The sequence below is a fragment of the Misgurnus anguillicaudatus genome, chromosome 19 (genome assembly GCF_027580225.2).
Source record: "Misgurnus anguillicaudatus chromosome 19, ASM2758022v2, whole genome shotgun sequence".
NCBI lineage: Eukaryota > Metazoa > Chordata > Actinopteri > Cypriniformes > Cobitidae > Misgurnus > Misgurnus anguillicaudatus.
This window is the reverse complement of record NC_073355.2, coordinates 15,609,426-15,634,997: the sequence shown is the minus strand read 5'-3', so window position 1 is coordinate 15,634,997 and position 25,572 is coordinate 15,609,426. Positions and strand designations below refer to the sequence as shown.

The following is a 25,572-nucleotide window of genomic DNA, read 5'->3' as shown; positions in this document are numbered from 1 at the left end:
ACTGAATAATAAATAAATAAAATATTTATAATGTTAAACTATATTCATCTTCCATGCTGCTGAACTTTGTAAAACTCTGAACTTTTGTGGATCATAACCAAAAATAGGATTTAATTAAGCAATATGTACTATTTAGTTGGTCAAACATTCACTTAATGAATTTGCAGATCAAAGGTCAACAAACTATTTTTGTGTACATTAACACAAAATGTACTGTAACAATATGAATAAATAAGTGTGATGGGTCTGCTACATACTGAAATGGGTTTTATTTGATTTTCTCCTATGATATTTCAGCAAGCCCTACTGAATATGTAGATGAATATTATCAGCATGAGTTAGCCTCCAAATCTGCCAGCTCTATTTGGATAAGAGTACTTGATATAGATCAAACAGTTTCATGTTCAAAACCAATTAAAGTGTACCCACATTGTGCTTCAACTACAAAATCAGTATCTGGTATAATTCAGATTCTGACGAAAAGAAGAGCCATTGAAATTTAATCCAACGGCTTGCAATTTTTACTACTTGAATCGGCTCCTGTAAGCCTTACGTCATGATGCTAAAGACAAAAAAGCAACCACGCAATAAGTTATCAAATCGACTCTCTAAAAAAGACATGGTTGGGTCAAGAAGACACAAACCAAAACCATTGGCTTATAATTTATTCTATGCTGGGTTGTTTCAATCCAAATCTAAACATTTCCTGGGTTAATTTGGGTTTGTCTTTCTTTTTTTGACCCGACCATGGGTTACAAATAACCCAGGATTTTTGAATAATGTGAATAATGGCAGTGTTTGCAACAATTTTGATTGGTATCACATTTAAGTTATTTCACCTTTATCATACCTAACAATGAAAAATACTCTACATTCATCACATTCTGCTGTACAATCTAAGGTTGCAATAACAAACATCAAAGAAAATGATGTGATGAGGGGGAAATATGTATTTTGGATCACTGACAAGAACATGGTAAACAATAAATTGATTTATACTTTATGCATCTTTGTTACCGAAGAAACACTACTGTATGTGCTTACTGAAAAGCACAAGAGTTTTTAGAGAAAGTGTTCTTCTGTTTTTTTGGAAAGGCACAAGCCCAGCGTTTGTCAGGATATAGCCTATTAAACTGCTACAGGTTTTTGGTGCACACACTCTGGAAAGTCAACCAGTGTTGAAGAGAAATCTTAATAATTTGTCGCAATTGTCTTCACGTCGTCCTTTATATGTCAAACTGCTCTTTAGATGTTTTTTTTAGATCTTTTGACACTATTTGTCCTTTGCAACATCTGTTATGTACAAGATTGTGTGAAAAACAACGTGTCTTGAAGATAGTTTCTCACCAGAGCTCCAGCTGTCATTGGAAAACAATTGCTTTAGTAAATGACATTGGTCCCATCTTTAGGCTGAGTGTGCAATGAATGTTTCAAATGTCTCTTGTTCCTCATCACATTGATGGATGGCCTTAACATAAACTCATCACTACAAGTGAGATTTGCATTGTATGGAATGAACACAAACACTGTAGGTTACCTTTGTAAAAACATTACGCTTATCCTGTCAAACAGGGCAGAAATCCAATGCGTGCCTGTTTCATGCACAACCGCTGAAAGACAAACAGCACACATACAGCCAACAGAGAACGGGCCGTGCGGACTTCGAGCCAGCCTGCTCGAATTAGCATCCTAATCCACACTCGTTCCGCGGTCACTCTTTCTTTGTTATCCGTTCTCGGTGCCGAGCACCAGTGCTTTGTCCCCTATTACACGGTAACCTCAGTCTTGCTGTTGGTCACAAAGTACGGATGCGGAGGCAGGTAGTGCTGGCTGTGGGCAGACGCCAACTCGTTCACTTGCTCCACAGTGCTGCTGTGTTTCCTGGGAGCGAATGTGTGCCGGCGGCCCAGCGTCTCCGTCGCCTCCCACCCCTTCATCATGCCGGTGCTGGCAATGGTGTTCGAACCGAAAGCCAGCGGGTGGGAGCTATGCACCTTGGTGCTTTTGGACTTTTGTCCGTTCTGCTTTTGGCAAGGCAGCTCGGGGCTGTAAGGGTTGGTGGGCTCCTGCTCAAGACTCACGGAGTGGAGGGGAAGGACTGTGCCTTTCGACGCCAGGTCGCCCAAGTGCCGTCTGTTAGTGTAGAAGTTTTCGCTCGCCTTCTCAGCTAGAAACAGAGAAAAAGAGAGAGCGAATGAGAGAAAATTCAATAAGACTTCATTATAACGACGCAAAAATCTGATTGCTGATTTGTTTTTTTTGTTTTTGTCCTACACACCAGAGAATTACACATTTAATGGTTCAAGGATTATTACTTGTTTTCCCAAATGAGCAGCATTTCTCTTAATGGCGGGGTGCATGATTTTTGAAAAACACTTTGGAAAAGGCAGTCGGTCTGAGTACCAAAACACACTTGTAGCCAATCAGCAGTAAGGGGCGTGTCTACTAACCAACATCGTTGCCTGGGTTGCGTATGTGTGGGGAGTGTCTATAAGAAAAGGTCTAGATTCTATAGGGGGGTGGGGTAGGGGCGTGTTTGTTTAGGTGATTTCAAATATCAACATTGGCTTTCAGAAATGGGACATATCATGAAAATCTGACTTTTTCCATGTTTATGTGCTATAATCAGGTCCCCAGTGGTTCTATCAACCTAGAAAATGTAAAGAAGAACAACCCAGTAACTTAGTTTTGGTAAACCATCCTCTGCAAGCATGTGAAAAAATAGGCCATTCAGATTTCGCTCCCCATGTGACATAATAATACTATAATAATAATAATATTATAATAATACTGCCCCTTAATATGCACTATCCAACTACGGCACCACCATTTGGTGCAGAGCGAGAGAGAAAATAATTGACAGCACAATTGAGTTTCAATTTCAACAAACCACCATTATGGTGATCAGTGTTTGCTTTTTATCAGCTCATTTGCATTTTAAAGAAACAGCACGTTTTTGCTCACACCTATAAAGTGGCAATTATAACATGCTAGAATAAATTATCTATGGTGTATTTTGAGCTAAAACGTCTCATACACACTCCAGGGACAGCGAAGACTTATTTTACATCCTAAAGTCTTATAAAAACTTTTCCTCAAAATGCATGTCTGTATTGGAGCTTGACATCTGGAGTTACTTAACACATGAACTGTCATTGAATAATAAGAATAAAGAAGAGTAGAGAAAAGATTTTTCAAAACTTTTATTTCATAGTTTATCCAATTTAGTTGATCCAACTTTAACTTTTTACGGTGCAACTTAACTCTTTCGCCGGCATTGACGAGATATCTCGTCAATCAAGAGAAAACGCTTCCCTGCCAATGACGATATATTTCCGGCTTTCCGCAATACCGCTATTATCCACCAAAAGTTGCCCTTCCGCAACTTTTTAAACCTGGAAGTATTGCCCTATAGCAAGCGGCTGCATGTCCGTGTCTGTTTTAAAGATCGCTCTGAATGGGATCTCTATGAAAAGTTCGTCACAAAAATTGAATTATCTCAGCTTTTTGCTCAAAAAGTGGTGTTTTTGCAGAAACCTACCCATATTCAAAAGCTGATTACAAAAGAACTACTGAAGGTAGGATGAAACGTTTTTTTTTTTTTTTGAAAGCAGAGGGTCGGTTCTTTCATTTGGTATATTGTTTGTTTATATATTTATATAGAAGAACATTTTCTGGAAGGCATTAAACTTTTGTGAAAATCATGAAAAACGCTGGCTGGCAACTTTAAAAAAAAAACGCTGGCGGCGAAAGAATTAAAGTGCATTCAATTTATGCATTTACTGGAGCCAGATGCTGTATGCGAAACACTGATCACCATAATAGTGGTTTATTGAAATTGAAACTCAAACAGTATGCGGAAAGTACCTGGATGACTTAATACTTCAGGTTAGATTTCGAAGAGTGCATACAATGGACACTTCACTATCCCATGATGCCTCAGGAGCGGAGTTATGCAACGAAGAAGAAAGGCGAAACCAGCGATGCGGCTTTTTCGCGCACGTATGACATGACGTGATGACGACGTATGTCACGTGATGTATCAACATGGCGGATGTAGTATGTCCGAATCGCATTCATACTACTAGGATTCATACTATACAGTACCTACTGTTTTAACAGTCAGTAAGTAAGTACTTCATCTCATTCAGTACCTACTGACGGGTATGCGGTTTCAGACGCAGCCTGAGTCCTGCAACGGGTCGAGTACCCGCATAAAAGTGGCTAAAACGGGTGGATTGTAACATTCCTACAATTCACGGGCAGGGATGCGAGCAGAAAATTAACTGCTTACGGGCAGGTAGTAGCGCAGATGAAAAATACGTGCAATATTTGTATGTCTAAATTACCATTACACAACGATATGCATTGGACCCATCACGTCACCACCACTGCGACAGTGTGACTTTTGTTGATGCTCCTCGTAGCCTATGGAGCGAGCGTTGCAGGAGTAGCTACGGATGAAGTAAAAGTAAAGTTGGCAGTTGAGTATATAAAATTGTTGACAACGAGTCTTTAAAGGCAAAATCGGATTTGTGAAGAAAGTGTGGTGTAATACGAGGTTGTCTTTTTTCTTTTATTTCATTAATAGGTCTATTTGTGTGTAGTTATCAGGTTCCACAAAAACGGACCCGTGACTGGAGCTACCTATTGAGCTACAAGAACTCTATATAATGCATTATCAACAAACCTTAATGTTTGTCTACAAAGCCTTGCAAGACCAGTTATCTAGCATACCCTGACATATTTATAAGGCAAGTTGTTAAGTTGCCACTGTGAGTAATGGCCGCAGTAGTTCGGTGGTGCATTCATCTAGGTCTCTATTTGTTTTCCGTTAACCATGAATCAAACGCGCTTCTTTGTGGACATGCAGCTATTTAACTATTCCACAACAGGTCAAAATAACTTCATTGTTTTCGTTCTTCATAGGCATGCATTTGAAAATCACTTTGCAGCTCTGCTTAAATGGCTTATCATGCTATTTTGGAGGCAAAGAGCTTACACGCTGCCAACCGACACAATCAAACAGAAAATCAGCTTCATCAACACTGACAGTCAAACAGCATTGCTTACGGAGGATTTACAAATGTTTGTTGCAAGCAATTTCAACCAGCACCAGTTGATTCAGTGTCAGTGTAAAACAAGATTTGCAAACCTAACAACATGCAAAACTAGCCAAATGTGATTTCGAACCATGTCACTAATCACTTGTTCTTGTACAACATATTTCATAACATCCAGCCATTCAGTCACTAACAGTATCACCTTCAAACACAGCCAAGCTTTAATTGGGACCGACTATACGCTGCTTGAAGTCTTGAAGCCTCATTTCAACATGACATTTTCCACTTTTTAATTAAATATCCTTCAGATGACCTTTTCAACGGGCTTGACATCACCGCAAGCCGCAGATCTAAAAGCTCATACCAGGACAGCGATCCCAAATAAACCAGGCGGCCGACTGAAGAGTTTATGTCTAGATGCTTTCATTCACATTAATACCCTGAGATTACAGCACATCAGAGGAAGACTCGGATATTGTGGCACAGATTCATGCCGTTGAGCTCTTCGAAGACTGTCTACTCCGCAGCTCGTGTGGTTTTGGTCTGTTTCATATCAAAAAGCTTCAGCTTTGTTTTGACGGTGATTGGTCAATGCAGACTGCAGTGGATTAAACACTGAGTGGTTTCAAATGCAGTTGAATGTCACAAAAAGAGTCTGATATCATACATGTTGTGGCTTTTTAGTGTCTGTCTGGTCTCGTTTGCTTTTTGATAGACTCACGTGGAGGCCAAATTCAGTGATTTTGGTTGACATGTGAAAAGACTAAAATATCATTCACCAGTTACTGTGTGAGTTCTTAAGTAATAGTCGTTTTCCTTTTTTATAATGTTGTTTTGAATGTTTAAACATTCTTAGATAAAGTTAATTTACTTGACTAAAAAGCATTTAATTATTTCTATGAAATATGAATCAATTCCTCTGACATATGGCATTGTTTCCTTCATTTGAAGGCTTCGTCGTTTGAATTATATTGAGAATGACTGGCAATATAGTTACCATGGTAATATTTTTTAAGGTTGCAGTCAGTAACTCTCTTATGAAGCATGTCTGATGTTTTAGAGCAATGAGGGATTTTACAAAGATGTTCACAGTAGCAATTCATATAAACACAGAAAAAATAAGAGTGTCTGATTCTGGGCTTGTTTTTATGATGGCTCTGTTACAGAAGTCCTGCTTGAGACTCATTATTCACCTCAGCCAATGCAAATGAATAAAAACAGCAAGACCCGTAAATGAAGGCTGACATCATAATTTGAAAATCACCAAAATATCTTAAAGTGACAGTACATGATGACTGTATTCACAATGTGGCATGTGAGAATACTTCACATTAACATTTCGTCATTACAGACTTTTACTTTTTGAATAACATGGGGAATATGATAAAACCTGTTCTTTTTTTAAAACCATTTAAGTTGATGCTGTTTAATAAAAATACAGGCAATGGAATGATGTACTTCTGCCTACTTTTCTGCATAAACTCCAATGCATTGCATAACTTCACTGTAAATTCATTGCTGAGGTCAGGTGGTGCAACCAGAAAGTCAAAGGGTGCAACTGCTACAGGTATGAATGCCACATAACCTCCCAACTGCTACTGTCTTTCAGCAGTAACAACATAAACAAGCGGCTGTCGTGGTCCGCACGTAACTTCCGGTAAACTCCGCTAATAATAAATAACCACAAAAGTACTTTAAACTTAGTTTATTTATATAACAAGCAAAACAACAACACATAGATTACCTAGAAAACCAAAACATTTATTTTCGACGAGGCATTTGTTCAAGAGATCAGTTTAGCAAATAGTCAGGCCATTAAAAAAACGAAACCGGAAGTAAGGTTCGGATCCAGACGTGTATCACGTGCGTCCGATGAAACCGTCTATAGCCAAACATCATTCAGGAATCTGCCAGAGATTATACTTGGCAGTATGTTTTTCTTTTATCAGCTGAAAAAAACACTTTCAAACGGATCCCAATAATATTGTTTCTCATATCTTTATTGTTATAGATGTGGCGTAAAATCCGTTATTCTCTTTAAAGCTCACGTAACACACGCTGTTTCTGCATTACTGACGCTAATCTGGAGTACCTATAGAGTAGTATGACATCCTTTATATCTCCGAAGAGTCTTTAGTTTAATCAGATTTATAAAAGAAAGATTAGCTTTACCGAATCTTTCCGATAACGTACGAAAAAATGAAGGAGGAGGAGTTATACCGCAGGAGGAGCGAATACGAGTCATGCAACACTATACAACACTGTTTAACTTATGATTCACTACATGTTCGTGTCATTTATATAATATGCACGCGACTATTTCCAACATAAGAAGTCTGTTTTACCGCGTGCAACTCGTCATGACCCGGTTGGGAAAATCCACCGCATCAAACACACACGCAAAACTCCGCTGCTACCCCGGATAATAAACTATATCCATTGTTTTCATAAGGCTGGGTTTCTTCTCCTTACATCCAAAAACACACTTCATCTTTCGTGCCATTGTTGACTTTTGAAATTAAACAAAGCTGAGTGGCGTAATAAGCTGTTTGCAAGCTCTAGCGTCTCCCGCTGATTGACAGGTGGGCGGGGTTTTCCGCGGGAAGTGCCCATATAAAGAAGTGATACGTATAGAAAACCCCTGAAACGTCAGTTGGACCTGTAATCGAAAAAAACTTTCCGAAACTTGTACGAACCCTGGCGTAGTGCATTCGACACAGAAATATTCTGTAACATGTCCAACTGCTTTTTTGACACTTTGCCTACGTTTAGCATGAGGAAACAACTCTTAAACTGTGTTAATAAGTCAGAATGCTTGAAATACCATTGAACCACCCCTTTAATATAAAATGATTTTTGCTAAGTTCACACCAGCCGCGGTAGAGGCGTCAAGCGTGAGTGATTTCAATGTTAAGTCAATGTGAAGACGCGTTGAGGCGCGTCTGGAGGGTACGGTAGATGCGATTCCACTTTAAATGCGCGTCTAGTTCGCACAAATGGCACAAATTGAGCATTGCAGTTGAAAAATTTTAACTTTGTCAGAAAAACGTGCCACATTAACCAATCAGGAGCTTGCTCTAGTAGTGATGTGATTACAGAAAGAAAGCAGAGTCGCAGAAGCCCCTCCCATTTCTATGTGAATGTCTCAATGACTAGAATTTCACTCGCGAATGTAGCAAGTAAACTCAAATTGTTCAAGCGGCAAACTAGACGCGGTAGACACAAATTTGACGCCTCAAACGTGGCTGGTGTGAACCCACAGTTATAGTTATTGCCCATAATGTGAATGGCCCTTTACTGTAGCATGGCCTTACCCACAGCCTTGAGTGAGGCATACTTGTTGATCTCCATCCCAGCTTGAGACTGCTCATATTGGTGGGCTGCCTGTCCGAGCGAGGGGTACTGAGTCATGGTTTGCATCAGGGATGAACCTTGTCCAACACTGTTCATCTGGGTGCCCTCTAAAGCAAAGACAAATAAAAAAGATAACAAATTTAATGTTAAACGTAACAGATATCCATGTTGCCAGAGAATATGATTGACATTTACACATTTGTCACACTTACTTTGCCCACGAAAATTGAACCCACGACTTTGTGCTCTAGTCTCTACCAAGTTCACCATTTGAGCTACAGTGTCATGTGTCTACAGTATTTTTGTACCTATTGTTTATGAGTGCTAGTCCAGTGTTTTGTTAAGCATATAGGGGTTCAGGTTTAAAAATTGCAATGATTGGAAGTAAATATATAAGGCATTTTTACCACTTTGATAAAACCTCTAATCCGTAGTTTTTTGAAACATTAGAATCGACTTTTGCAAATGACCCGTGTCTGTGATCTGTGTTTGAATTTATAAGCATGGCAATGGATTATTTCTGCTGCAGCATCCGGAAGCCACTTGTGTTTGTTGGCAAGCATTCGGCACAAGATTCAGGAAAGTGTATTAGCTCTTTCCCCGCCATTGCCGAGTTATCTTGTCATTTAAATGTGGTGTGTGTAAATTGTAACGATATCTAGTGGTGAGATTGCGAATTGCAACCAACAGCTCACCCCTTAATTTCAAAACGCATATGGTAGCCGCCATAGGACAAACATGATGTCATCTGAGACAAAATAGGGACGAAACGTGCTTTATAGAACAGTTTGTCTGTTTAGAGTTACTGTAGAAACATGCTGGCGACTTCCATGTAAGGGTACCCACGGTGTATGTAGATAAAAAACGGCTCATTCTAAGGTAATAAAAACAATACAGTTCATTATGTAAGGTCTTTACAGACAATATTGTCATGTATATTATATTGCATTTCTGTCAAGAGATCCTTCTAAAAGTTACAAAATGCATCTTTAAGAGAAAACGCTTTCAAGCTAATAACGTGTCCCTGACAAGTTTTTATGGCAATCTATATTTCCGCTATTATCCACTAGGTGTCGCCCTTACCCAACTTATAAAGCACTTAAGCATCCACTGATTCAAAAACAGTAAAAACTCTGTGTACTGTATGTTTTGATCATCACTTTAAATCTGATCTCTTCTAAAACTCAATTATCCCAGTTTTTTGCTCAAAATTTTGTGTTTTTAAAGAAACCTACCATATTTGAAAGGTGATAAAAAGTAAACCAATGAAGATATGATGAAACTTTGTTTGTTTGTTTAAAAGCAAAGAGTCTGTTTTTTCATTTGATATATTTGTATGTTTATACACTGTAAAAAAATAGCTGTAATTTTGCAGCTGGTTGCCAGTAACTTACTGTAGAAGATAAAGTCTAAAAATGTTTCATGTTCATTTAACTTTGAACAAACTGTTGCCAGTAAATAACATAAATGTAAAATCTACAGTAAGTTACTGGCAGCTAGTTGCCAGTAATACCCAGTAATACTGTAATTTCTACAGAAATTTTTTACAGTGTATAGAATAACATTTTCTGGAAGGCATTAAACATTTGTGAAAATCTTAAAAAATAATGGCACTGGCTGGCAACTTAAAAAAAAAAAAACACTGTCGGGTAAAGTGTTAGTTGTAGTTATCTCATTCTTCAGTCAGTTCTCTTGTTTGAGCTCACAGGGGTTGTGATGTCTCTAATCATAGTCCCCCAAGTTAAAATTTAACAATATCTTAAGCTGCTTGAGGTCTGTTTCATCGACCCATCAACACCACAACTTCTAGATTCTCTCGTTGGTGATTCGCTTTAAGCCAGCCGCAGGAAGCAGATCATTATCCATGGATTTCTGGAGCCCCAGCCAAGCTCTCCTATGCTACTAATCGAATCCTTTTGAACCGCTAATGTCAGAACATGTTAATGCCAAAAGCAATGGTAAGCTCCTCCTGAGATAACATCCTGTATCCTTGATTTTATTTTTTTATTTATTAATATTAATTATTACATTTGAGGTTTTTTTTTTCCACATTTTGACTGATTTTCAAATTACTGTCATTGTAAGGGTCGCAGATGGTCCAAATCATAAAGAGTCTTCCAGAGACTGCACTAGACCATCGGTAGACATCTGGACAACTAAAAGGGGGCACAAAGCATAGCAAATCGACTGGCCCTGTGCCGCCTGGCATAAAGGGCCAAGCAGATGTTGTGGAGATTTTTTCGAACCATTCCAATGAATCACATGAGAACGAGAAAATACAGCCCCTGCACATTAAAGAGAAATTTGCAAACAATAAAACAGCATACTAGCTATAACTAGGGTAGTGCCGATAGATGATAGTATGGTGTATCGATGATTGTCAAACATATCGCCAATAGCAGGCTTTCATGATAATTGGTGGCGATGGTTATTATTATTATCATCATAGTTTCACATTAACATGTGCATCAACGTTTCCTTGTACTGGAGAGGTTGTAAGCGCACATAGGGTTAAAATTAGCGAGTGTTTTGTTTCCACTCCCTGGCCCGCAGGAAATTTTAGAGTGCCTGGGCTTTTCTGTGCTCTGATTAAAGGTAAGAAGGTTGTGGTCATGACAGCGTTGCTCTTGCTTCTTTTTTGTCCATCAAGTGAGTGTGGATCAAATAAATGAGTAAAAAAATCAACAAATAAATAAATGAGTAAACTACTGCCCCACCCCCTTGATACTATTGTGCATAGGCAATCTCACAGGCTGATGATAGGACGATCTCAAAATAGGGCATATCGCCCAACACTAACTATAACGCATTGTGAACTACACCCTGAGTGTGCTAATCTGTTCATAATGTAAACTGTGCTGAAATCTTTTTCTAGTCTTCAGAAGTGGTTTAGTTGTTGAACTCCCCTTGACCTGTTGTTGTCTTGGAAACCTCTTTGAGTCAGTTTTTTCTGACTGGTTGACTATTAGCTTTTAGATTTTACCATTCAAAGGTTTTACTGAAGGGCTCTTCTGTTTTAAACAAAGCTACAGACTTCCTACACTGTTGGGCCGAAGCTGATTTGCCAAATCATCATGGGCAAAACAAATATATATATATATATATATATATATATATATATATATATATATATATATATATATATATATTCTGGTTTATACCACGGGCCTGTTGAATGCTGTATTCTGATTGGCTGAGAAATCTTTCACTGGTGTTGATTATTTTTCGATATACTACGGGTCCGTTGAATGCTTGAATCTTTTTGGCTGATGTACGTTCTGAGGTGTGCAATTATTTTCTGGGAAATGCACGGGGAACGTAGTACCAGGCAGCTCTTTTGACCGCATTACAGTTCCATATCACTTCACATATTTAACTGTAATAACAGACTAACAAAAACAACATGACAGACGATTTTCCGAGGCAATGACAGCGCTGTTTGGAGAAACACAGAGGTAGCCTCATTCACACAATCTCTCTCTCTCTCTCTCTCGCTCGCCCTCTTGCCCTCTCTCTCTGTGTCTCTCTCGCTCTCTTTCTAATAACTTCATTAATAACTACATTAGGGGCTGATCACACCAAAAGCGTTTATGGCAGTTGCAGGAGCCTTTTTTGAATGATATTCTATTGCCAGGGAGCGTTTGCGCGCTGTTTACGCGCGCCGAGCACCTTGCCGTTTTTGCCGCCAGCCGCAGCACGCGCTTTTGAAAAAGCGTTGAGAGCGGAGAAGCGCCCAACGTCATTCGGGTCTTTCCATTGTCCAATCGAATGAAGGGAGAGGCGGGCCTTACGTTGTGGTGAGGGAAGTTTACAGTTGCTTTGAAGACCGGACTCCACTCGGTCACAATCTCCTGCGTGTTTGTGCACCTCTCACCCTCAAACAAGGTCAGAGCAAGCGCCCTCTTTTTAAAGTTTCTGCTAATATGACAGTTAAAAGCAAAAGAGCGCTCACGCTTCAACATTTGACAAGACAGCTGACTCGGTGGTTGGTTAGCAATATAACAAGCCGTGTTGCACTGCTTATTTTTTTAAAAGGCAGTGCGAAAATAATTGCACACCTCAGACAAGACAGCTGACTCGGTGGTTGGTTAGCAATATAACAAGCCGTGTCGCACTGCTTATTTTTTTAAAAGGCAGTGCGAAAATAATTGCACACCTCAGAACGTACATCAGCCAAACAGATTCAAGCATTCAAGCATGCGTTTCCAAGCGTTTAAAGCGCTTTTGGTGTGATTAGCCCCTTACAGTTCTATATCACTTCACATATTTAACTGTTATAACAGACTAACAAAAACAACATGACAGACGATTTTCCGAGGCAATGACAGCGCTGTTTAGAGAAACACAGAGGTAGCCTCATTCACACAATCTCTCTCTCTCTCTCTCTCTCTCTCTCTCTCTCTCTCTCTCTCGCTCGCTCGCTCGCCCTCTCTCTCTGTGTCTCTGTCGCTCTCGCTCTCTTTCTAATAACTTCATTAATAACTGCATTAGAATGCTATCAACGGCTCAAGCCTCCATTGCCAGCTTTAAAACGACATTTTGAAACAAGCAAAAGAGCCGTTGGATAAGACGCGGAAGAAACAGTCCTACTCGTAATAGCGATTTAAGTACAAAAACCAGATGAATCCCTTTAAATATATCATGTGATCGATGTCTTGAGGTATGGTAACCATAGTATAAGCGTAATAATTGACTCCTTTGTCCTTTGAATTATTTGCCGCATTACCACCTTGGGTGTGCATTATTTTCTTATAATTCAACGTTCCGTCGTCAATTATTCCATACTTAATAATTTACAGTTTTTTTAAGTGTATTGCTACTTCAGGACTGAACTGAGAAATACTGGTCTATGATCTATGTACACATTAGCAGACAATTGTATCCAACGAGGATTGCAGTGCATTCAAACAGTACAAATTTTATCTGTATGCATGTTCACCTTTGTGTTGTTCATGCAGCTGTTTACAAATTGAGCTAGAGAAAAACATATTCACTCACCCCAGTGAGCTACAGAGCTTTGTTATACCCCACTACTGCAAAAAGACATTTGTCATGCTGCTTACATAAAACCAATGGGATTAAATTAGAAGCATTTTCTTACAATAATGTAAAATGAATGATAAAATAGCTTTGAATTCAGTTCCAGCTGTGTTTTAGAAGTTATAATGGGATTTTTTTACTGGTATGCACACAACGTGATTCGACAGGTTCATCACAGCTGATTGTGGTTCTTTCATTAAAAGTCCAAATGAATAAATGGCAGGTATTTATTTACTTACTAGAAAAAGCATTTTAGTTTCTTCATATCCAATTTTCTCTGCAAGATTTTTAAAGTCATATTCTTACCTACATCATAGAGCTATTGCTTGTGAAATAATCATTTCAATCACTGAGGAAATAATCTGAATCATTTCGACGCTTCAGTTCCCAGAATTCCAAACACAAAGTTCCCAGAAATCAGTTAACATTCTTATAAACCAGGTGTGCAGTGTATCTAATTAAATGAGAGGAAATTAATTACTCCGTGATCTGAAATCTCTTAGGCAGTGAAATTACTTCCAGGTCTATAATCAAAAGAGATGAAAACAAGTCATTACGTTCGGAAACTTTAATAAATTCAGGTTAAAATGTCCCCTCATGCTAAATGAAATGGCTGTCCCTGGGTACGTAAATGATTATTGACTGTCTTCACAATCCATCTTTCAGAGAGCTTAACCTACGTATCGCAGCCTTATCTACACCACAAATTTCCAAATGGCCCCATCCCAAATTTCTAACTTGGTTTTGGACACAATCTCCATGGCTTAGCTGTGAAACAGCAGCTGTGGGATCCGTGGCAGGTAATGCTTTTTCATATCCGCTGACAGTGACGAATCTTCTTTCTGACATGATCATTATTCAAGGCAAGCATGATGCTACCTCCTGCTTATCGGTATTGATGCAGCAAGACACTTGTGGGATTATACCGCGCGCGGCCATGATTTATCATTAATCCGTGTTAGTACCCTGGGATATTTTCTTAATCCAAAGCCTTGTGCTTATACAGTACAGACATACTGCACGAATGTATTTTTGTATACAGATATACCAAGCATTGATGCTGTCTGCATGCAACATGCAAACAGCCCGGATGCATTTGCTTGAACATGCATTGCGTATTCACCGTGATGAATGAATAATTTCCTCCGGTATCTATAGCAGAAGATGTGCCAGCTTGAGAAAAGGGCAGGGAGGTGGAAAGGAGATGATCGCTATTATTTCTGCCCCACAACATCCCATCTTTCATATAATTGGATTGGCTGACTTCTGGTACAGTACAATCACATCCCATAAGAGCATACTCCAGAAGAAATGACATGGGTTGGGGGAATAACTAGCCTCTGATTCTTCGTCTCTACAGAATCTTCAATTTCTTTTGCTTTGTAGTGTTGCCACGCAACCTCCAGTCCAGTAATGAGGAGGTTTGATTTAGGATGCCATAAGGACAGTGTTTGATTTTTTCAGCTCCCTCATTTACAGTAAAAAGTAGATCTTGTGTTAAAGGAAATTTATTCCACACATGGACTGTGAAGCTTTACACATTCACAAATCAGCTGATTCACAGCATGTTTTTGCGTTTTTAATACAGGAATACACCAAGAGATGAGGGTTTTGCAGGTAGGCATGATTACACTAAAACATAGTGATCCTGTATTGCTCAGTGGTAGGGCATTATGTTATCAGTGCAAAAAGGCATGGGTTCAAACCCAGAGAACACACATACTGAAAAAAAAATTATACCTTGTAATGCACTATAAGTTGCTTTGGATGAAAGTCTCTGCCAAATGCATTGATGTCAATTGAAACTTTATTGATGCCTACTGCATTAACTTTTTGTCATTATATATTGTCATGACAATGTTGTCGAAACAATTCCTAGTCAGACAAATCATCACAAAACAACTAAAAACGCTGTAATATGCATGCCAAGCCACTAGTTGGCAATGTCACACAATGTCTCAGCACATTTTACGCATACGGTAATGTCACCGTTTACACAAATTTACATTTTTGTTGTTTACACAGAGACAATAATGGTATTGTTTTTAAAAAATTTGAACTTTTGTGAACATTTTCAGGCACCCAAATGCATCGTTGGCACACTGGCAAGGCCAGAAATTTTAAATTGAGTGGACCTCTGTCAAATTGGGTGGACCTCAATGCCTATAATAATATAATGGTTAAACGGTTTACATTATGTGTTTACGAGTCATGGATCGAATAATTTTCAGATCAATAAGGAAAATTAAATAAGAAATTTGAAGCATATGGAAATAGAAAAGAACAAAGTTACAAATAAAGAATAACAGTATTTAGGAACAGAAATGAATAGTTAATTCTATAAATTACATATAGATTAAATTTAAAGCTACAGAAGTGATTATTGTGTTCTGTTGTTTGATTAACTCATTTGCCGCCAGTCTTTTTTTGAAAAGTTGCCCACCAGCATTTTTGTGATTTTCACAAAATTAAAAAAAAAAAAACTTCCAGGAAAAATTTCTTCTAAAAATATATAAACATACAAATATAGACCCTCTGCTTTCAAACAAACAATAAACAAACAAGCAAAACAGGAAAAACTGTTTCATCCTATCTTTATTTTTTTCTCTGCTTATAATCTCTTGAATATGGGTATTTTTTTGCGAAAATATTTTTTTAGCAAAAAAAGCTGAAATACTGACGTTTGTTAGAGATCAGATTCAGAACGAATATCAAAACGCAGTTTAAAATTAATAAATATTTTTTTAATTCAGTTTTTTATAAATTAGGAAAGTGGATCTAGTGGATAATCGTGGTATTACAGATAACTCCAAAACCTAATCAGTAACACTTTCTTATGCAAATGTTTTCTCTTAAATGATGAGATATCTCATCAATAGCTGGCAAAGAGTTTACTTAAGGACACAAACATAAACATATTACTTAAGGACACAACTTCATGCGATTCTGCCTCATTCACGCGTCTAGTTCACGTGAATGCCGCGAATTGAGCATTGCCGCGGGAAACGCACAAGTTGAAAAATTTTGTGTGGTTTTCACGTGCGAATGAAACGAGGAAACTCAAAATGTTCAAGCAGCAAACTAGACGCAGTAGACGCGAATTTGACGCCTCAAACACGGCTGGTGTGAACCCACGATAAAGGGCACACAAACAGTTCAGAAAAAAATTGAATGTATGTCAGTGCTTACCCAGTCTTAAAGTGGCCACCAGACTCGCGTTAACGTGTCTTCACATTGACTTAACATTGAAATCACTTGCGCTTGACGCCTCTACAGTGGCTGGTGTGAACGCAACATTAGACATAACTGTCTATTTTTATGAGAACACTTGCCAAGACTGTGGTTTTTTGAGATAATTTTGGGTGTATGTGTCCTGTCAAGGGCAAAGAGATTGTGTTTTAGCGTACTTTTTAAAATGTGCGTCTCCGTGCGTGCACTTATATGTGTGTCCAAGCGTGCATCTGTGTGCACAGAAAACAGCTCACCTTGACATCTTCTTGCGCATAAATTGTTTAAAATGGCATGAATGTTAACATTTGCAAGGTTTAGAAACACGTGCAAGTGATAAACTTTCTATATAAATAGTAAATGATTTCCGAATGACTTGTATTTGAGGGATTAGTATTAAAGAGATTATTACCAGTTATGCGTGATTTCGTTTGCTTTAATTTTGTGTCTTTTCTGACTGGGTGGGCCAGCCGTTAATTTGAGTGGGCCAGTGCCACATTGGCCCTATGTAGCCTCGCCACTGCGTTAACGTGTAAATAAACAACCATAACACATAAAATGTGTAAAAGTTTTTAGTTAAAATCAGTGTTGTGTAAACAGACCTGCCATCACATATTCAATAAATACTTCAATTTTTGAAGTAAACGCTCAACCAGTGCTTCAGAAAACATGTTTGATATAAGATGTGTGTAAACGTATGATATTATATTTTCCTCCATGCTGCAGTCTTTTTCAGTGCCAAGTCACTAGCAAAGAGCTCGGGAATGTGTGCATCTGGTGTCTTCAGACAATCAGCATTGACAGGACGTCATTTTCTGGTGCCTGCAGAGCAATTTGTTACACAGCATTTACAGCTTAGGTGACGGGCCCAAAAATATACTTCCTGTACCAAGTGTCTGGGCTGTGTGGCAGCCAGGCAACATCTATTGAGATGAATGATAATGCTAAGCGATGCAAGAATTGTAGACCTTGCTGAAGCCAGCAGCTGGTCAAGAGGTCAACAGCAGAAGAAGCTGTTCATATTTGCCTCAAAATAGATTTCCAAATGACAAAACTAAATGTCGGACTGAGAGAAAATGCTATAATTTGAGAGAGAGAGAGAGAGAGGGAGGGAGAGAGAGATTTAACTGGAGGTGTCAGCTATTCGTGAGATGTCACTCTGGTTTGGGTTCTCATCATTTTGCTGCCAAATTGTCTGATTGGAATTTATCCAATTTTTGAAGATAGCAACTTAATGAATGTGCCAGTTTTAATTATGTTACCGTGCAGTTCGATTCCCTCCTGGACCGTGATTCAGAAACATTATCTACCAAAGCTAATAAACATGACTGAGGTCAGTTCTGAAAAAGTATAAGACATTTTTGTCAATGGAATAAAATATGGTTGAGTGCATGTACCAATATGTAAAATAATGCTCCTAGGAAATATTATTGAGTAAGACTACTGCTGAACCATAATCCTGTGCAATCCAATAAACAATGCATATACCAAAGACATTTTTGGATCACTTATTTATGCACAAAAACATGCACTTGAAAGCACAATATGTAAATTTTATTTGAAATAAACAGGCGAAGCTTAATGCTGTGAAGAAGCATTGATGTTGTAGTCTTCACCTTCACTGCAGATCAGTCTGACAGCACTCACAAATCATGTTCATGGATGATGTAATGAAATAAAGCTTGATAAGCATTACATTATAATGTAAGCCCACAGCGTGGCTTGTTAGATAGAGTGGGGTGCTGACGCTAATACTACTTTTGCATACGGTGCCGTGCTGCATTAACTTAAACACATGGTTTCTATGCCAGTAAAAGCAGAAACCAATGATAACATGGCCATGGGGATGGACATTCCACATGGGGGGAAACATTTGGATAAACATGATTCATTTAATTTACTAAATTTTTTTAAGGTAAGTGGGCGCAATCAATTTATTTAAGCTACATATAAACAAAAAAATTAGAAAAACAAAACAACACAAAAAACTTGTTAAATAGATTTAAATGTAGCTTAAATAAATTGATTGTGACCCTTAAAAAATGTTGTAAATTGAATGAATCATTTTTCAGTGTAGTAATTTTTAAATATTTTAATAAATAATCTTACATATTTCCATGCGAGAATTTGTTTTACTGCACACAGTCAAAAAATTGTCAAAAATCGCCCTTAAGGGCTTGTTTCACACAGTACACGGCAAGCGTTGAAATAGCCGCACGGCGACAGTTTTTCTTGTGTAGTGGAAGCGTTTCGTGCAGCATTTAGTGCCTATATGTTTATTTTCAACGGCGCCTGCCGTGAAGAGCCGTGTCAGCGAAAGGGGCAGGATTTTGGGTACACAAGCAAAGCGTGCGGACTGACTCTTTTCAATGAACTAGTCATCCACGGCAGGCGTGTACCATGCAAGGTTATTATAGTTTTGCTTTTTTAAATTAGTTTTTATTTTAGTATCGTTTTCAATTTTGCTTTAAATTTAAGTTTAGTTTTAGTTAGTTTCATGAATGGTTTTGTTAGTTTTAGTTTAGTTTTTATTTTGCAAGCACATTTCTATTTAGTTTTTATTTTATTTCATTTCAGTTATAGTTTTAGTAATTATAGTTTAGCAGCTAACAGCAGCTAGACTGTCTGACATATTTATCAGTTAACTGAGGTTGCTATCAGCCTCAGCTAACCTCACATGCATAAAGCACCATCTACAAGTAAAGACTCCTTAAAAGTTTGTAAACATTGCAACGTCTCCGGGTGGGCGGGAGTAGTTGGAGCCAAAAAGAGGCGCGGGCGCAATGCTGACAAGCGTAAGCTAGGACGTTTTAGGAGGGATTTATTAAACATAGATGCAGAAGAAGGTTCGGAACTGTCTGAATATGTAAAGTTACTGAATCTGCGTGACAGCTATTTTTGTAAATGAACTCTGTTACAGTTAGTTCTTGTATCTTGTTCTCATTGGAAACATTTTAACCAGGTGTTGGATATTTCCTACATATGAAGTATTTTCGGCTGGTTTGGGGAATTTTGTCAAGGCTTATTGTCTAATGTAACCTATCGCTGGGCTAACTATGATAAGCGATGGGGATTATTTTAAAGAGATCATTCAAAGGATGGCACACACATCTATTGCTGTATGTTTGTTTAACATTTTAGCTAGCTAGTGCACTGACGGTTGACTTATTATCACCTATAAAACAGAAACTTTCTGATTTGCACTAGATAAGACCAACACACCAATACATATTCATAGATTATTTTACCTGATCTGAAGTGTGCACTGCAAACACGAGCATTATTTACGATGGTCTCCGTCCATTCAACCACAATTGTCTTCTTTATTTCTGTGAAGGAATGTCTGCCGGGATCCGGTAAAACTTCAGTTTTGAACCAAAAGTGCTGTTACTTATATTTTGGCAGCCAAAAACACAAGAAGACGACATTTTAAAGTCAAAACCTCAAACTTTTAGTGCGCCTGCTGATTTCTTATGTTTTGCCTCCAGCTAGAGCGGTGACGTCACAGTGACGTAGGTGATTAAGGAGTCTATTATAAAGCCTGTTCAGATTTTCCGCCACGGGTTGAGAGCTTATTAATTACGAAAACGAATACTTATTTTTGATAATTATTATTTTATTTCAGTTAGTTTTACAATAACTGTTGCTCGTTTCGTTTAGTTTTAGTTTTTCATTTATTATGAATTTTTAATTTTATTTCAGTTAACGAAAATGTTTTTTAGCTGATAGTTTTAGTCTTAGTTTCAGTTTTCGTTTACGAAAATTACCTTGGTACCATGTAAAACGTCTATAAATGCCAATGGGGTGGTACCCTTTCAAAAACTATACTTTTGCACCTAAAGAAAGTCCCTCCAGAAAACCGCGATTATGCGATCGCATAATTCATAATCAGCCAAAGTCTGAATATTTATGCATTTTTTCGAATACGCCGCACTTTCGCAGCATAAATTGCAGATTTCAGTGCGCAAAATATGAGGGGCTTGCATGATTTCATAATCCCTGCATTTTCGTAGCAAAAATCACATATATTCAGTGTTGGGCAAGTTACTGAAAATTTGTAATTAGTTACAGTTACTAGTTACTTCTTTTAAAAGTAATTGAATTACTCTACCAGTTACTGTATATCAAAAGAAATTAGTTAATAAGGAAAGTAACTTTTAAGTTACTTTTATGTTTGCTTTTTAAATGTAAATAAGAACAGTAAAACAATAAAATGATATAGATGGGCAATTTTACACGTAAGACTCTAATATATATCACATACTGTACAGTAGGAGCCTATTTTGCTTTAGATTCAGCCTTTGAATATTTTTGTTAGAAATTATCTTAGGTTAAATCGTGTCATTTCAGTTCTCTTTGCGGACTTCTGAGCGCCTTGAAAGACTTTATTATTAATTCATAATTAAAAATAGTAACGCGAGTAAGAACTCATTTAAATTTACAGAAATGTAATTGCGTTACTTGATTTAAAAAAAATACTTTGTTACATGCTCGTTACTGCTAAAAGTAGTGAAATTACAGTAACACATTATATTGTAACGCGTTACTCCCATCACTGCATATATTTTAGCAGAAAGTTGAAAAATGTTGCATTTACTTCACACAAGTGTAGCCATGTCCCCCGTTGCCTTGGGAACTTTATAAAGTGATGTGCTTATGTGACGTGAACATCATTCAAAAAAGTTTTGCAAGTTCCCACAGTTTTGTCAAGTTCTCGCAATTTTTGCAAGTTCCCGCAATTTCACTGCATAAAATTGCATAAATGTCCCGCATATTCCATCATATTTTTTAAGAAAACGTGCGCAAGATCAAGGATTTTTGCCCGCATCAATCAAGAAAACAACTCGTTTTTCTGAAGGACTGTAAAGAGTTTATATTAGTTCCTCAAAGGTACATACTGGAACCAAATATATTTATATCATATATATTCAACAACTTGGTTTGCAAGTCAATTCAACCAACCATTTTAAGTTTTGACGTCTGATAAGTTAACATAACTTATAAAATCAAGTTGAAATTGTTTAACTCATAAATATATGTTGATTTGACAAAAATTATGCATTTTTACAGTGGATAAATTATATTAGAGCCTGTTTAAAGGGTTCTGCCCCAGCAACATCTTATAGCTATTTCTGACACTTCATTTAACAGTGCAGTAAAAAAAATGGTTACCTTAGTTAAACCATGGTTATCACAAAATAACCATGGTTGTGCTACAAAAATCATGGTTAAACATGGATAACTGTATTTAAACCATGACTTTGCCAATGGTAATCAATACTGTATGCCAAAAATCTATGGTTACTACAAAAAACATGGTTAGTTTCTAGGGTTTCTTTAAATTATCCAATCTTTCTAATAGACAAAGAAATTCAGATTTACATGGAAATTTGTGTATCTGTTTGTTTTGATTTTACATTTCTCCCTTAATTTCTCTGAAATGTATGTGAAGTGCATTCAGCAGCGCACACAGGAGAGTTCATGTGCAGGGAGACCAAAGTCCAAAAACATCAAAAGAAGTTTTTCAAAGCACCCGACTTTAGTATTTGTGGTGTCAAGTTTTAGTTTTAAGGAGCCTACTTAATGCAGAGATAAAAAGGATAATGAATACAGAAATTGGGCTAATTACCACCTTATTTCCCACTGGTCATAAACACATATCAGTGTGAGCTAATTACTTTAGAAAGGACCGTGAAGTGATCTGTTGTGTCTGAGATATTTCTTCACTGCTGTAGGTTAATAACAGAGATTTTCGTTCACTTTCACTGCAACATGTCACTGTCCTCCAGCACAATTAGCATTCAAATCAAATATTAGGTGAGCAAAAGGTGGTCCAGCATGTGTCAAATTCTTAAATTCGCCAGCCACGTTACTGTAGCAACAAAGACAAATTTGTCAAGGACACAAAAGTTATCAGAAAAAACAAAAGGCTGGCTCAAAGAGTTCAAAACAGATACAGATACTCTGAAAAGCCTCATTAAAGATGCAACAGGGTATTTTGGGATCCAAACACAATAGTGGCATGGGAAGGGCAAAGACATTCTCACAAAAAATACCTATCCAGTTCAAGCTGGAATTTCTTTGTCCTGCTTTAAAATAAACAATAGATTTATCAGCGGATAGATTTACTGCTGTCTGTGTATAGTATGAAATGATAGTGATGACTAGTACAACATGTGTCTATAGACAGCTTGGCTTATTTCTGTCTGTGATTCATCTAATTTCAGGTATCTGTCACGTACAGTATGATAGGCTATGTGTTAAATTTCTGCTTTAAAATAAGTCCACACTGGTTTAGTTTATTGCAAAAAAATCTATTTTTTAAAGTGCATTAACTGTTTTATGTGCAGTTTATTATTTCCTTTTTGAATGTATAAAAAATATGTGAAAAAACATAAAAGCTTAAATGAAAAAAATGTGTTTTCTATTTACAGATGCTGTACAGCGGCAATGTATTTTATTCCCTACCACCATTAAATCCTAATAAAGACTTTCTTTCCTGCATTATTAAAGGAATTGTAAATTTTCTTAAAATAAAAAAAACAGATAATTTACTCACCACCATGTCATCCAAAATGTTGATGTCTTTCTTTGTTCAGTCCAGAAGATATTATGGTTTTTGAGGAAAATATTGCAGGATTTTTCTCCTTTTAATGGACTTTAATGGACACCAACACTTAACACTCAACTCAACACGTAACAGTTTTTTTCAACGAGTATCAAAGGACTCCAAACGATCCCAAACGAGGCACAAGGGTCTTGTCCAGCGAAACAATTGTCACCCTTGACCAGAAAAATAAAAATATGCACTTTTAAACTACAACTTCTCATATTCCTCCGGTCCTGAAAGTGTCAGCGTGACCTCACGCAATACGTCATGACGTCAAGAGGTCACAGAGGATGAACGCGAAACTCCGCCCCAGTGTTTACAAGTGTGCTGAAAGAGGACTGTTCCGACGTTGTTGTATGTCAACTGATACTAATTAATGTCTTTGTGTCAGTTTATTGTTTAAAATGTGCGTTTTATATATGTAACACGTAACATCCCTACGTCACTACGCATTTACGTTAGGTCGCGCTGGATCAGACCTAGACGAAAAGTTGTGGTCCAAAAGTGCATGTTTTTTATTTTTCTTGTCAAAAATGACAATCGTTTCGCTAGACAAGACCCTTGTGCCTCGTTTGGGATCGTTTGGAGTCCTTTGAAACTCCATTGAGGAAGACTGTTGCGTGTTGAGTTACGTGTTAAGTGCTGGTGTCCATCAAAGTCCACCAAAACGAGAAAAATCCCGCAATGCCCTCCTCAAAAAACACAACCTCCTCTCGACTGAACAAAGAAAGACACCAACATTTTGGATGACATGGTGGTGAGTAAATTATCTGGATTTTTCTTTTAAGAAAATTGAATATTCCTTTAATGTACTCTTATGCATACATTCCCTCTCCATTCTTGTTTCTTTTTCTTTTCTTTTTCTTTGCAGGGTTTTACTGAACATCAAATTGCCAGTAGAGAAGAATAAAAGCTCTGACTTGTTTGGATTTCTCCATGATCTGTGGTTACATGACTCATGACACACACTCCACATGTGGGCAGGCATCTAAATTTAGAAATCTATGTCTGTATATTCCTCTCTTCCCAGGAAACGTGTATTTTGTGTTGTCAGTGGCCCGTTGGATTACACTATTCTGTATAGAATCAATGATCCCGGATGTATGTCAGCATCTGCACACAGTTTCCTGGTAGGTCCTAGTCTCATGTAGCCAAAGCAGCTTTTAGTCAAGGATCGGTCAGGAACCCGTCTGCCTGACATGAAAAGCAACCGATCACAGTTTGGCTACGTTCTCTTGCAAATCTTGTGAAATTCAACCAATCAGATGATGACATTGAAACTCCTTTCAATTCTCTAAAGCTTATGCGTCAGAGCCAACGGTTCATGGATGTGACATCTGAGTCTGATACTACAGTAGGTAGATCACATCCTAGCAGTTAACTATATATTTGTGCAACCTGGCAGGTGGTGAGAGAGATGCTGATATACAGCTGCTCAAATGCTCTTTATAAGCACATTATATGTATATTCATGACACCCAAACTACAATAAAATGCCAGTTGCACATATAAATGAGTCACTTGTGATCGCCGACATCGTTCTTCTCTACTATTCAGCTGCCAAAGTGACAGCACACTATTTTCTTTCTGGCTTTCTAAATAGTGCACTTACTTCCACCTACTATTAGCACAGATCGACGCTATACCAGGTTGTTTCTAACACATCCTAATGAGTATATTGTGTTATGAGGGCTCAGTTTTCAGTCTTGCACAATAATAACTCACACCGGCTGTTTTCTAAAGCATGCACACTGGTCTAAGACAATACTGCCACACTCACCTTAAAGTCGCGATAAAATGAAAACTTTAATTTGTAGTATTTTTTTTTTACAAAAGACTTATCTGTAAACTTCATGTCCCTTTATAATCTTTAATCAAAAACGCGAATCTCCTTCAAAACGATAGGTGTGTTTAAGTTCATGCGGCGCTGTGCAGACCGATCGGCAAGGTTTGTTGCTTGCAGTCGAGGGAGGAGCTGAAGAGGAGCCGCCAAGTCCGACACCTGCTGCTTGCCATAGTGACATGTGCGCTGTGTTTCCTTTTTTTTTAATCCCAAATGAAATGGTCAATTTGTCCATAAACAAATCTTTGCAGAAACCTTTTATAGTTCATATTTTAGTATGTCTAAAAATAGCGCGAAACATAAGCCCGATTATTAACCTCCTACACTGTAAAAAATACTTTGCTGCCTTAAAATTTTTTGTTAAATCAACTCAGATTTACAAGTCATGTCAACAGAGATGAATTGTCACAACTTATAAAATATAGTTGAGAAAA

The 25,572-nt window shown here is 37.7% G+C and overlaps 1 protein-coding gene across 1 annotated transcript in view; it reads right to left on the bottom strand.

Moving 5' to 3' along the window:
• Positions 1 to 614: 614 nt before the first annotated feature.
• shisa9b (shisa family member 9b) overlaps positions 615 to 25,572 on the bottom strand; it is a 49,052-nt gene continuing 24,094 nt past the window's right edge. The window contains 2 exon segments of the mRNA XM_055189646.2: positions 615 to 2,167; positions 8,378 to 8,524. Coding sequence (XP_055045621.2) covers positions 1,767 to 2,167; positions 8,378 to 8,524 — 548 coding nt within the window. The 3' untranslated portion in view covers positions 615 to 1,766.